Source organism: Lathamus discolor, chromosome 5 (genome assembly GCF_037157495.1).
Source record: "Lathamus discolor isolate bLatDis1 chromosome 5, bLatDis1.hap1, whole genome shotgun sequence".
Lineage (NCBI taxonomy): Eukaryota > Metazoa > Chordata > Aves > Psittaciformes > Psittacidae > Lathamus > Lathamus discolor.
In genome coordinates, this window is record NC_088888.1 from 6,338,289 (window position 1) to 6,350,686 (window position 12,398).

Sequence of the window (12,398 nt, forward strand, 5' to 3'; positions counted from 1 at the left end):
CCCTGCCACCCTCCCTTCGTGCTGAGCACCAAACGACACCTGGCACAGGTAAGACAGAGGTCTGGCCGGGCCGTGCCAGGCGGAGGAAGGGGCAGCAAGACCCTCTGCACGACTGAAGGCACCAGCTAGGCTGAGAACAACTGGCACGTAGATCCGACAGCCAGAGCCAGACCAGTCTGCCTGCTCAGCGTGGGTGCACAACCACTGCAGGTACCAGGATCATGGGGCTTTTTGCTCATGGGGCAACTACCTGGTTCCTCTTTCCCCTCCCCTGGGCCTTTGGACTGCAGGGCTACATGGAGGCCTTTTGCTCTCCAGGCTCCAGGAGAGTCTGCACAGGCAAGAGGGGAGAGCTGGCTCATCCTTTACGTTGCCATCCTCTCCCTCCCTAGTGCCATCCTGAGGATGCTTTCCAAGGCACTTTTCCCACTTGTGCTCGAATTGGCACCAGAAATATCTGAGTTTCCTGGGATGCTAATCTCTCACCAAAGCAGTCAGATGCATGCTACAGAGGCAAGCCCTGTCCTCAGGCCACCGTCACCCCCAGGACAAGTTACCAGCAATACTAGACCTCCCTAACGAAACCAGCACCCAGTGGCAGTTGAAAGCAGCTTAAAACAGGTTTCAGGCCATTCGAACCTCCCATTTCATCTTCAGGGCTGTTCTCGTTTACACCCCCACCAGTCATAAAACTCACATTTATAACCCTCTTCTCACACAGCTATGGGTACAGCACTCAGCACTGTGCCATAAAAGCCTCTTACCCAGTTAACCCCATACATCTCCCCAGACAAGCTGCTGCTTGTGCCAGCTCCACTATTGCATGGGCTCTGCTACCCCCAGCATCAGAGCCAACCTCCCATATCTCATTTGCAATCCTCCTCCAGGCCATTACAAGCCCTTTCTTATCCCTTTCCAGCTCTTCATCCATACTTTAACTGCAGAGCTATTAAACCCCCCCTGCACTCAGCTCTGGGGTTGTGGTGGTTTCCATCCCGTTACTGATCTTCTTACCATTGATACTTTAGCTGCTTTTTGACTGCTGCCGAGTACAGGTAGATGCTCTTTTTCTTCACAGCCAGATCTCACCCATGAGCAGTAACAACCAAACTGGAAGTACTGCACATCTTTCTTAGCGCCTTTCTTAACATGCCCTTTTTTTAAGCCAGCAGAAGGGTGTTTCTGCCCTACATAGATGAGACCAGGAGTGGGGCTGGTCCATGAGAGGTCGCCCTTAGGCTCTGACTAGTCACCCCATGCTCTCCCTAACAGAAAGTTCCACAATAACAACTATAGTTCCACACTACCTGAGCAGAGCAGAGGCAGGCCTTGGTAACAGGGTCCATCCACAGAGCAGGCAATGAACAAAGTCCAGGATCCACCTGGTCAGGAGACGGAGCCAAAAAAGCAGGACTGGAGAGCAAGACAGCAATACATACGCCTAAGAGGTAGGGCTAAAGATAAAGCCAAAACAGAAACACCCACAAGACTGCTCAAAACCCAACTGAAAGCCTCTGCTTGACCTTAAATACAGCTCAAGAGGGTGGGAGGCCCCAGGTGAGGCTGTTTAGGACAATTAAGGCCCGTTAGCACCCTCACAGGTGCCTGACACAGCTGGGTAAGAGCCTCGGGGCAGTAGGTAGAAGCAGAGCAAATCAAGAACAGCTTCTTCAAGCTGCACAGTGGCTCTGTGCACTCACTGCTGGGGTGCTCAGAGCGTGCACAGGTGTAAGAGGTACTTGGATAACTTTCTGGCAAGGAGAAACATCACAGAGTGCTGGAAACGCCTCGTGTGCAGCTCCCTATGCTTTAGGAATGTGCTAGCTGGGACAGTGCATCCCTGCTTGCTGCCCTCTTACACTGCTCAGTGAACGTTCAGTTTTGGCCAAAGCCGGGTGGACCACTGCTCTGACGGAGCCGTGCTGCTCCTGGGTACCGCAGGTTGTCTTCCATTCCCAAGGCTGGTTGGTCGGTTGGTTGTGTTTTTCAGCTGTTCTTTCAATTTGGGCTGAGGCAATTGGATCCCACCTCTGTCAGCTGCCCAAGTCATCTTATTTTCCTGCAGGGGCTCTGATTTCCTGCTGTCCTCCACCACATTTAGCCAGGGCTGTATTTGCTCAGCTTGCTGTTTTCAGTTGGTCTGGCCAACATCTGTCCCATCCCCAAGGATACAGAACTTTTTCATGACATCACTTCCAAAAATACACAATCCCAACCCCTGTTGTTCTGCACCCTTTGGGTCTGGATGCGTCCTAGCTTTGGTGCCTTTGCATTCCAGTGCTTCCCTGTGGCCACCAGGTCTTGACTGCATGGTAAACAGGCACTTGAGTCCCAGGATGTGTTGGGATAAAGCGGAGCACCCCATCCCGACCCTGCTTACAGAACCAGCTCACTACAACCATGCCATTCCCTTCCAGTACACAGAAGTATCTGCATGTATGAAGGTGACAGAGCAAGGATGTTACTCCAGAAGTCCTTGGCATCTCTATTCTCTACCTGGGGCAGCACCGAGGCGCTGCTTGGCTAGGCCACCACAAGTGGTGGTGCCTGGCTGCACCTCCAGCCCACCCAGGAGCGTTTTGAGTGAGCACAGCAATAGCACTGCTGCTCTGCCTGTCATGTCCAGCGTGGGGCAAGAGGTGGGAGGACAAGGGACCTTTCGTGGTGTCCAACACGCAGGCGGCCCTCGCCTGGAGCAGACTCTCAGGGTCACTCTCTGGCCTGGTTGTCAGCTGATGCTGTACAACTGCCCTTACCGGTCCCTCACCTCCCAGTCTCTGGGGAAAAGCACCAGTATCCAGGATGGATGGAATAGGTGCTGCTGAGGGATGAGATGCTCAAAATAGCAATGTTAGTCCAGCTGGAAGGATCAACTGGCTCTTATCAAAAGGGTCTGATAGGATCTATCCACAGAATGCCCAAGGAAACAGTTGCAGAACCACCTGGGAGTATTTCTGGGGCAGGAAGTGCTATAAAGGGACACACAGGTAAGACAAGACAGACTCGTCAGTGACTTAGCTGCAGGAATCAGCCCACAGCGTGCAGCCATTCTGGCTGAGACATAGGGCACCAGGCAGGGAAGTCCATGGCAATGGGATGAATGGGAGTGATTGAACCAAAGGACATCAAACAACAGCAAATGAGAGGTCACTTGCTAGTTGGAGAGCATGCATGCGGCAGTGCCACAGCACTTACCCACTTCAAAAGCATCGTGTGCACACTGGGAAAGACTGGGGAGAGCAACAAGAGGGACATGGAGCTGCAAGGGGGAGAGAAGGCACACCACAAGACCTCTGCCTGTAACAGCTCCTTCCATTGTGCACAATGCCATCAGCTCCGGGCTGTGGCAAGGCTGGCTGGAGAAGGGTCAAGGAGGCAGCAAGGGTTCAGGGTGGGGATAACCTGCTGCCAAGCACTGTAGGAGGGCCAGGTCTAGGGAAGAGAGAGACCCAGCAGTCAGCCACAGCCACCCCTTAGTTCATAAGAGACCTTGGCTTAGGGAGACTCCAAAGCTCCCATCGTAAGTGTCATGAAAGGAACAAACACTTGATAGCTCTGCTCTATAGGCAGCAAACATGGTTACATCCACAGAGGCCCAGATGACATTTCCAAGCCCTGGACCAAATTTGAGCTCAAAGCCAGACAGCACATTGCAAGAAATGAGCCCACTTCATGCTCCAGCATCTCCAAAGCCTCTCCGAGTAGCAGAGGTGGGAAAGGAATCCTGGACATTTGTGGTCCATCCCTGCTTAAAGCAGAGCCAACTGGACTGGGTTGTTCAGGGCTTACCTGGTGTAGGGTTGAATATCTCTGATGATGGAGAGCCCACAGCTTCTCTTGGGGGTGGGACCCGTTAGCTCCTCAGTCCTCTAAGAAGCAGCAGGAGCTCTCCTTTGTGAAAACACAACCCAGTGCAGGCTGCAGAGCTGTCCAAGACCACAAGGCACAGGAAAGTCCCTATGGAAGCCTGGCCACCTGAACTGAGGGGAGCCCCTCAGCATGCCCATAAGCAGTTGCTTTCAGGGAATCTGAGAGGGATATTTGCTCTTGAAACACAAGTCCCTCTTGGAAAGCAACTCATGACTACCCAGAGAGACAAAAAGCACTGAGGCAAAGTGCTCCTTCTGGCCACAGCAGGCTAGGAAAGGCATCTCAGATCCAGCTGGGAAGGGGGGCAAAAGGGTTAAACACAGGAGACACATGCCTGAGGAATGGCCCCCAGCCCTTTCCAGGAACCACAAGGAAGAAAACAATCCAACAGCCATCTGACAGCAGCGTCTTACAAAGACCAAAGAAACAACAAAACAAAAAAAAGCCTTCTTTATTGAGAGCAGCACATAAAAACCCAACAAAACCCAACCCTTCGTGTCTGTGGTACCCTCCGCTCAAGCAAACAAACTAACCCACTCTAGGCTGCATTCCAGTAACAGAAATACTATGGAAGGGAGGAGTCGGTGCTCTGGAAGAGGGAGAAAGGGGACACTGCCCAGAGTCTTTGTACAAAAAAAGGCACAGGGTAGTTGGGGAAGGTAGTGAGCTCCTTCATATGCCAGGCACTTCGTGTTCCTGCTGGCTGGCCTGTACCCACGGGGCGCAGGGGAGGCAGGGATGCCTGGATGGAGACATGGAGGGGCCAGGCCAGCAGGTATGCAGGTGGTGAGCAGGGACGCAGAGCCTGGTGCTGGAGCCCAGCTCTCACCAGGTGAGGAGGAGCCGTGCTCCATCCACGCCAGCAGCCCAAGGGCGCTGGGCTGGGACGGCGGAGAGCAAGAGGCAGCAAGGGCTGTCTTTTGGGACCAGTGGAGGAGAGGGGTGGCGGGACAGGGGTACACTGGCTTGTGCTTTGAGTCCAGCAGCTGCTGGTGCCGAGCTGTTCACTGGCGCATAGGGGTCAGGCTCAGCGAGGGGCCGCAGGGGTGCAAAGGGCTCCCCAGGCACCTACAGACGCCCGTCCACCCCACCGCATCCTTCCCCAGCAAGGGCCGGGATGCTCAGGCTTTGCTGTCAGCTGGGCTGTCCCCCAGGGCAGTGGCAAGCTCGCTGAAGGAGGGTCGGTCCTTCGGGCTGGGGGCCCAGCAGCGCTGCATCAGCTTGGCGAGGCGGGAAGGGCAGCCCTCGGGGTGCAGGAGCTTCGTCTTTCCTGACTGCAGACCTGGCAAAGCAAAGTCGGAAGGGCCGTTGGGAAGAGGCACGATCATCACAGCATGGAAGGAGGGCAGCATCTCTCTACAGGGGCTGGAACAGCTTCCCCACCCAGACTAGCACCATGTCAAGAGAGGGGACATCACACACTACAATAGGCTGCAGTGCCAGGGACAGCACAAGGTACTCCACACACCTGCTAGGACCTCATCATCTGCCAGCGGGGCGTAGGGCATCTCCCCATGCATGAAGACCTCCCACATGAGTACCCCAAAGGACCACACATCTGACTTGGTGGAGAACTCATCTTCCAGCACAGCTTCAGGGGGCATCCAGCGCAGTGGGATCCAGGCCTGGCGGAAGTGGTAGTACTCGCTGTGGGCAGAAGAGGCGGGCAATGAGACTGGTGCCATCCCACCCCTCCCGTTCCCCTGCCAGGCTCCCAGCTGACCTGTTGTACACATCCTTGCTGAGGCTCAGGGATGAGACCTTGACCTGCCGCTGGGCACTGACCAGGCAGTTCCTGGCTGCCAAGTCCCGGTGCACAAACCTGCTGTTGGAGAGATGCTCCATGCCCAGGGCTACCTGTGTGCAGAGAGACACCTGACCCCAAAGAGATGTGAGCACTGGCTGCCCTCCTCAGGGTCCCCAGCCCCACAATGCTTCCAGAACTGCACTATCACCTTATGTTTGGTGGTGAGGGGCTGTGGCTTCAGAGACTCATCTTTGCTCTTGGAGATCCTCAGGAACTGCTTCAGGTCCCCCTAGGAGACAGACAGAAACTCAAGTGGCAGCACCTCTCCCTTCTGCCAGCCACATCTGTCCTGCAGCGGCTGAATGGGACAGGCCCACTGATCCTTATCTCCTGGGCCATGGTCCTTGCTGGTCCTTCTGGTACCGACCCTGCAGGGCAAGCCGTCTGGACCTCAACTGGCTAAGATCGAGACAAGCAGGCCTAATGATTCCAGGTTTTTCATGCCCTAGATTGACTTTTCTCCCATGAGCTCCAGGTTCCCCATGGTAGCACTGAGCATTCACAGCCATTCTGCAGCATGGAGTCCCACAGCTTAATTTATTCAGCCAAGTCCTGGGCATAAACCAGAGATCAGGAGGATGTGCAAGGGGACAAAGTCACCTCCAGAACTTGCAGGAGACACCCATACCCCTTGAGAGTCCTCCACATGTTGGGAACAATGGTAAGCTCAGCTGCATCTCCCTACACCTCACTTGCCCTGTGCTGCCAGCCTGGACCATGTCACACTTGCAAGCCCCTTGCCCATTCACATTTGTCCACCCCTCCTCCTCCTCAATGCAGCACTGCTGGTAGGGGCCTTACCAAGTCCACATACTCCAGCACCATGTAGTGTGGCTCTGCCTCACGGCACAGCCCCAGCAGCCGCACCACGTTGGAGTGGTTCAGCTTGCCAAACATCTCTGCCTCTCGCCGGAAGTCCAGCTGCAGCTGCTCATCCCTCGTCTGCAGGCTCTTCACCAGCACCAGTGCTTCACCCTCACCATCCTCAGCACCTTTCGCCTTGGCCAGGAACACTTCGCCAAACTCCCCCCTGCCTGGAAGTGCAAACCAGCACATGGGAAGGCAGCATGCGTTAGGACATCGTATGTGCGGCTGCAGGGCCCCCAGTATCTCAGCACATCCAGTTTTATGCCTAGGACATGCTGGGGTTTCCTGCTGGAGTGGGGTCAGGAGCAGAGCGGACCAGCATACCCAGGGTTGTGATTGTCTGCAGGTTGGAACGTGGAAAGTGCATCTTGTCAGCAGCACTGTGCCGCTTGCTGGCCCCAGAGCTGCTGCCCAGGTTGGTCAAGGCCACTTCTTCCTGGATCTCTGCTGTCATCTGCCCATTCTGCAGCAAAGCACCACCTGCAAGCAAAGCACAAATGGCTTCAGCATCCTGCCAGGCTGTACAGAGAATGTCAAGATGAGGATCAGCCCCTTCTGAGGCTGAGACTCCAAGCAACCACAACTGACTCCAAGTACCCCAGCCTGATGTCTAGCCCCAGGCAACAGCGTGGCCTCTACACAGTTGTTCCCTCAGGTCTGGCCCCATCTCTGGCAGCCCTGCAGCCACCCCTGAAATCAGATGCTGAGCAATGGCTTTGGTCCCAGAGCGAACCAGCCCCATCTGGCCTTGTCCATCCCATGGCACTCAGTCATCCCAAAGGGGTGGCTACATCCAAACTACCATTGACAAAGATCTGCAGAACAGCAGCAGGAGATTGGATGTGTGAGGCAGAGACAGAGCAAAGAGGACCCTGCTCACTGTAGCCACAGTCTCTTGATGCCCAAGAGACTCTGAAATCGATCTGGCATTGGCTGCTGCAGCCTAACCCCTGCTCCTTGCTCACTTCCCAGCATGTTAGCAATACTCATGGCCTTGATAATCTTGAGCCTGTCAGACCAGATCAGCCTGGAGTTTCCTTTACTGCCTGGGTTCGAGCAGTGCTAGGAAGCAATGCAACCCCTGCAACCAACCCCTGCAAGCTTTCTGCTCAGCAACAAGCTAGAAATTTTCCTGGCACAAACAAAAGCCAGCAAACAGGGCAAAACATCATTACCTTAAGAAAGTAGAGAACCCTGCAATTTACAGGCAGCTTGTAGGGGAAAGATGTATAGATAGCAGTAGAGATAGCAAACCTCGATTCTGAATGCATTTACTGCTTGTATCAGACTTTGCACCAGGAAGAAGTACTTTCCATAAGGCAGGAGTGTGAATGTAAAGCAAGGCACAGCACCGAGCTAAGGTGCCTGACACACGTGCAGCATCACCCTGCATTACTGCGCACACTCCATTTCAGCTAGTCCAGGGTGAGCGTTAAGAAAACCCCTGCCACGCAAAAAGGATTTAATCACAAATTAAGTGTTGACTCAGCATGAGGTAACTCCAACAGGAATCTCACTCCCTATAATTTCCATCAAGGGGTATTGTACAGCAGCGTGCGTACATGCACGCTTACAATGCATGCATACAGGAGAGGTACCAGCCCACTGTGACAGAGGCTTCGGCTTTGTCACAGGTAGGCTTGGAGCTGTGAAGACTGAGATACATTGACTTAAGAACCATGGCTACTGACAGCTGTCATCTCTCACACGCTGGAATAACATTTGCAGAAGACCATAGTGAAAAAACACCATCTATCCTATAAATCAAAGCTCGACACTACTTATGCTCTCCCTGGTTTTACACTAATTATTAGCAAGACTGTTTGACCCTGTGCTGTCTGCACTCATGACTGATAGCGTCTCAAGACCACAGCTTGAAGCCAAGACGATAATACAAGAGAACTGCTGCAACTGTGCCAACAAAACACAAGAGGCTGCGGAGTGAGCATGCTGCCACTGAGAGACAGCACCCGTGAGCAGCAACAACAGACACTTCCAAGAACAAACATCCCTGTGTTTCACAGAGGCTTTACAAGACAGTTGCTAACAAAAGGACTGCATAAAGGAGCAGGAAGTTTAGGCTGTGGGATACATGAATTAGAGGGGAACCAAGTGTCTGCTTTGCCCACCTGACTGCAACACCTTAGCATCTTCAGGAGAGACACAGCCACGCCACCCTGGCGAAATTAGCATGTGCCAACAGAGAAATCAAACGCTCCCATCAGTCCCCACAGCCCTGAATCTCCCCAGATGCCATGTCTGTATTCATCCCAAAAAAGCAGAACAGTCAGAGGGATGCTGAGAGCAAATACCCTTGTTACAATGAATACGGCACACCAAGGATGTGACCTTGGAAGATGACTGACTTGTAAGGAGTGCACTGATCCATAGGAAATCCATAGGAACGATCCACTGCAAATCCATAGGAAGGTCAGATCTGTCTTGATCCTCAGGAAAAGTCAGGTGGTGAGATACTTCAGGTCACCCAGCTAAAGAGGGACCAAAATCAAAAGGAGGAAAAGAGACACATCTTTGAAGACCACGGTGAAGGAGGTGACTCCACTGGAGCTGACAGCAAACAAATCACTTCTCCAGAGAGGCTATGGAAGTACCAAAAAGGACTGTAGACCTCTGGGCAGCTGGGTCTGCTTGTAGCAGTGAGGATGCATCTCTCTGACAGCTAAACTGTTTCCATATGAGGGGAATAAGAAGAGGCAAACTCTGGCAGAATAAAAAGAAAAACATAATAGACCAAAATAAAAATCTGAAACGACCTCAAAAGAGATTGAAACAAATCCTTTCACGGGAAGAGGATGCTGGCCAGAGCCTGTTGGCACAAGTGAGCTGCCAACCTGTCCAACAGCAAGAGCTCACAGTGGTGACAGCAGCAGAGCACAAAGCTGCAGAGATGCTCCTGCATCCCTGCTCTCAGGAGGCTCCCCACAGCCTGATCTTTGGCTCTGTTCAAAGCACCAGTAAAGGAGAAATAAAACACAAGACAAATGCAGCAGTGATGCTTTGCCAGGACCTCAAAGCAAACCCCCACAATCAGGATGTAGCTGTGTTCTGAACCGGAGGGAGAAGCACAGCTTCTGCATTCACAGACATCTCCCACCATCCCTGAAATCATAGGGGGAGATCCAGGGAATTATAATGGCAGCAAAGTCAACTGCACCCCATCACTTCTAAGTCTTCACTGGTATCAGTGGTGCAAGGACAACAATGATGTCAGGAGAAAGAGCTGAAACAGCTTTTGGAAATGAAAATGATGCCCCAGAGATCTCTTGGGTTCACCGGAGGAGTCACACAGCTCGTGTACAATGGGGACCCAGTTTAATCTGTTTGCAGGGTCTCATAGAAACAGCTGTTAAAAAGCAGCTCAGCTGCCACAGGACAGGAGGGAACATCCGCCGATGGACACACAGAAGGCAGGAGCCAGGGTAGTACAATATGCTGCCAACATGGAAGGAGTGCCGCTGCCAGCTGTTTGCCAAAGCCGCCAACTTAGCCAGTGCAAAAGACAGGCCAGCTGTGGCCAGCTGCAGAGGGATGCTGAGCACTTGGAGACGCAGCCAGAGATACAACATGAGGCCTGCGGAAAGCAACACTGATGTCTCACCGACACTGGGGGCTCAGCCCTGAGCTGCCCGCTTGGCTTTTTCCAGAGAGAGCTCTGTGGACAGGGAACTGAAGCCAGTGGCACAGCTGGGAACAGGACACAGCACAGCTGTGCCACTGCAAAGCTGGATGCACTAAATTCTGCCTGGGGCTCCCTGTTTCTGAAAGGCAACAGCGCAACCAGAAAAGGCACTTGCAAGAACGATCAGACATAGAAAAGAGCTGTGTGCTCCAGTGCAGAGCTAATAGGTGACAAGCTTGAAAAGCAGGAAGATAATATTTAGATAACCTCTTATGCTCCAGAAGTTCTTGTTGGATAATGGTGTAGATGCTCAAAGCTTATATGGGCTTCAGAGATAACAGCGTGAGTTCCCAGCAGAATTCAGGGCTGTTCAGCGAAGTCTTTCCTCCAGCACCACAGCTGCTGAAGCACCATCTGAACAGGCCAGCAGGGTACCACGATTTTATTACATTGCTATAGGGATACTCTCCTCCCCTCGGCAAAGGGTGTACGCGATGCCAAGTAAGGGTGCTGGAAAGCAGGATCAATACGTAACTCAGCAGACAGAGATGACCATGACGTGGGGCTGGGATGGAGGTTTCACACCAACTTGCCTGTTTCTCACCTGGCAGCAGGTCTCTGCCACCAGCCATAGCCAAAACCAAGAGCAAGAGACTCCAAGGGTAAGGAGGAGTTTCCTTTTCCCCTGGGAGTTCCCTGCCCCACAGCCCCTCCAGCCCAGGGGCTGGCAGTGAAGCCCCCACCCCTTGGGATGCCAGCCTCACCGTTCAGACACTCCATTTCAGGCTCCTCGCCCTCTGGGTGCTTCTTCAGCCTCTTGGCTTTTCTTCGCTTCTTACAGTAGAACATCAGCCCCAGCACGATAATGATGTAGGCAACAGCTGCCCCCACTGAAAGCCCAATGGTCTGGATCATCTTGTAGGGTGTGTGGCTGCCAGGTCCCTCATCCTCTTCTGCTGCCGGTTTGTCTGTGAGACAGAGAGAACCCATCCCATGAGGATACGGAGGATTTCCCAAATCCTGCACAGGAATATGCTGGAGGAATGAGAAAAGCCCCCTCTGCTGCTGTGGCCGCCTCCTCCTCCAGACTGCACTTCATCTTGATAGGGATGCTGCCTTGACACTCTAGCAGGCATGACCTGGCCCACAGCACCCACTGGTGTGACCAGAATCCCAGACTGGTTTGGGTTGGAAAGGACCTTAAAGCTCATCCAGTACCAACCCCTTGCCACACGCAGGGACACCTTCCACTAGAGCAGGGTGCTCCAAGCCCCTGTGTCCAACCTGGCCTTGAGCACTGCCAGGGATGGGGCAGCCACAGCTTCTCTGGGCACCCTGTGCCAGCGCCTCAGCACCCTCACAGGGAAGAATTTCTTCCTAATGGCTCATCTCAGTCTCCCCTCTGTCAGGTTAAAGCCATTCCCCCTTGTCCTGTCCATACAGGCCTTTGTGAAGAGCAGCTCTCCAGATTTCTTGTAGGTCCCTTTAAGTATTAGAAGACTGTTAAAAAGAATCAGGGCCCAAAGCTGCTGTGGAGGCAACGTCCTGATGCAGGGGACCCCCTTACCTACGACATAGAGGAAGGCCTCACGGTGCTTGATGTTGCAGCTATTGCCAGCGATACACGTGTATTTCCCCGAGTCCTCAGTGGTGACGTCGTAAATCACAAGGGAGCCATTGGGCATTATCTGAATCCTGCCAAACACACAGAGCCCTTTGCAAGCCCCAGAGGGCAGAGGCAGGCTTGGGGCACCTGCAACCTCAGCTCCCCAGGTGCCTCAGCCCCACGTCCCCAGTGCAACCATCCTGAATCTCGGGCTGTGCAATGCTCAAGAACAACTGGTTGCAGCTCTGCTGCAGCCCAGCAGGCTGCAGAAAGGGTAAGCCTAGGGCCAGGAGACTCCAGGCCCTGGGACACTGAAACAACTGACTGTAAGTCCCCCAGGATGGGAACCCAAGACCCCACCATCAGCACCTGCATGCTGGGTAAGCATGGGAAGCGCCCTGCTGCAACATGTTTCTGTTTGGAATGGAGGCTGTGTACCTGGGCAGGAGCTTGCCAGGATCCAAAATCTTGTCCTTCCCTTTCCATTGGATGTGTGGCACAGGGTCCCCCTCTGCCTGGCACTGGAACATGGCTGTGTGCCCCTGGTAGACTGTCGTGGGCTCTGGCTCTAGCTTGAAGGTGACGTAAACTGAAGGCAGAGAGGTGGA

At 53.5% G+C, this 12,398-nt stretch overlaps 1 protein-coding gene across 1 annotated transcript in view; it reads right to left on the bottom strand.

Moving 5' to 3' along the window:
• Positions 1-4,302: 4,302 nt before the first annotated feature.
• PTK7 (protein tyrosine kinase 7 (inactive)) overlaps positions 4,303-12,398 on the bottom strand; it is a 36,380-nt gene continuing 28,284 nt past the window's right edge. The window contains exons 12-20 of the mRNA XM_065679531.1: positions 12,229-12,379; positions 11,752-11,879; positions 10,949-11,152; positions 6,869-7,024; positions 6,479-6,711; positions 5,826-5,906; positions 5,594-5,745; positions 5,339-5,517; positions 4,303-5,152 (exon numbers count right to left, since the gene is read on the bottom strand). Of these exons, the coding sequence (XP_065535603.1) occupies positions 4,992-5,152; positions 5,339-5,517; positions 5,594-5,745; positions 5,826-5,906; positions 6,479-6,711; positions 6,869-7,024; positions 10,949-11,152; positions 11,752-11,879; positions 12,229-12,379 (1,445 nt within the window). The 3' untranslated portion in view covers positions 4,303-4,991. The remainder of the gene's footprint in view (positions 5,153-5,338; positions 5,518-5,593; positions 5,746-5,825; positions 5,907-6,478; positions 6,712-6,868; positions 7,025-10,948; positions 11,153-11,751; positions 11,880-12,228; positions 12,380-12,398) is intronic.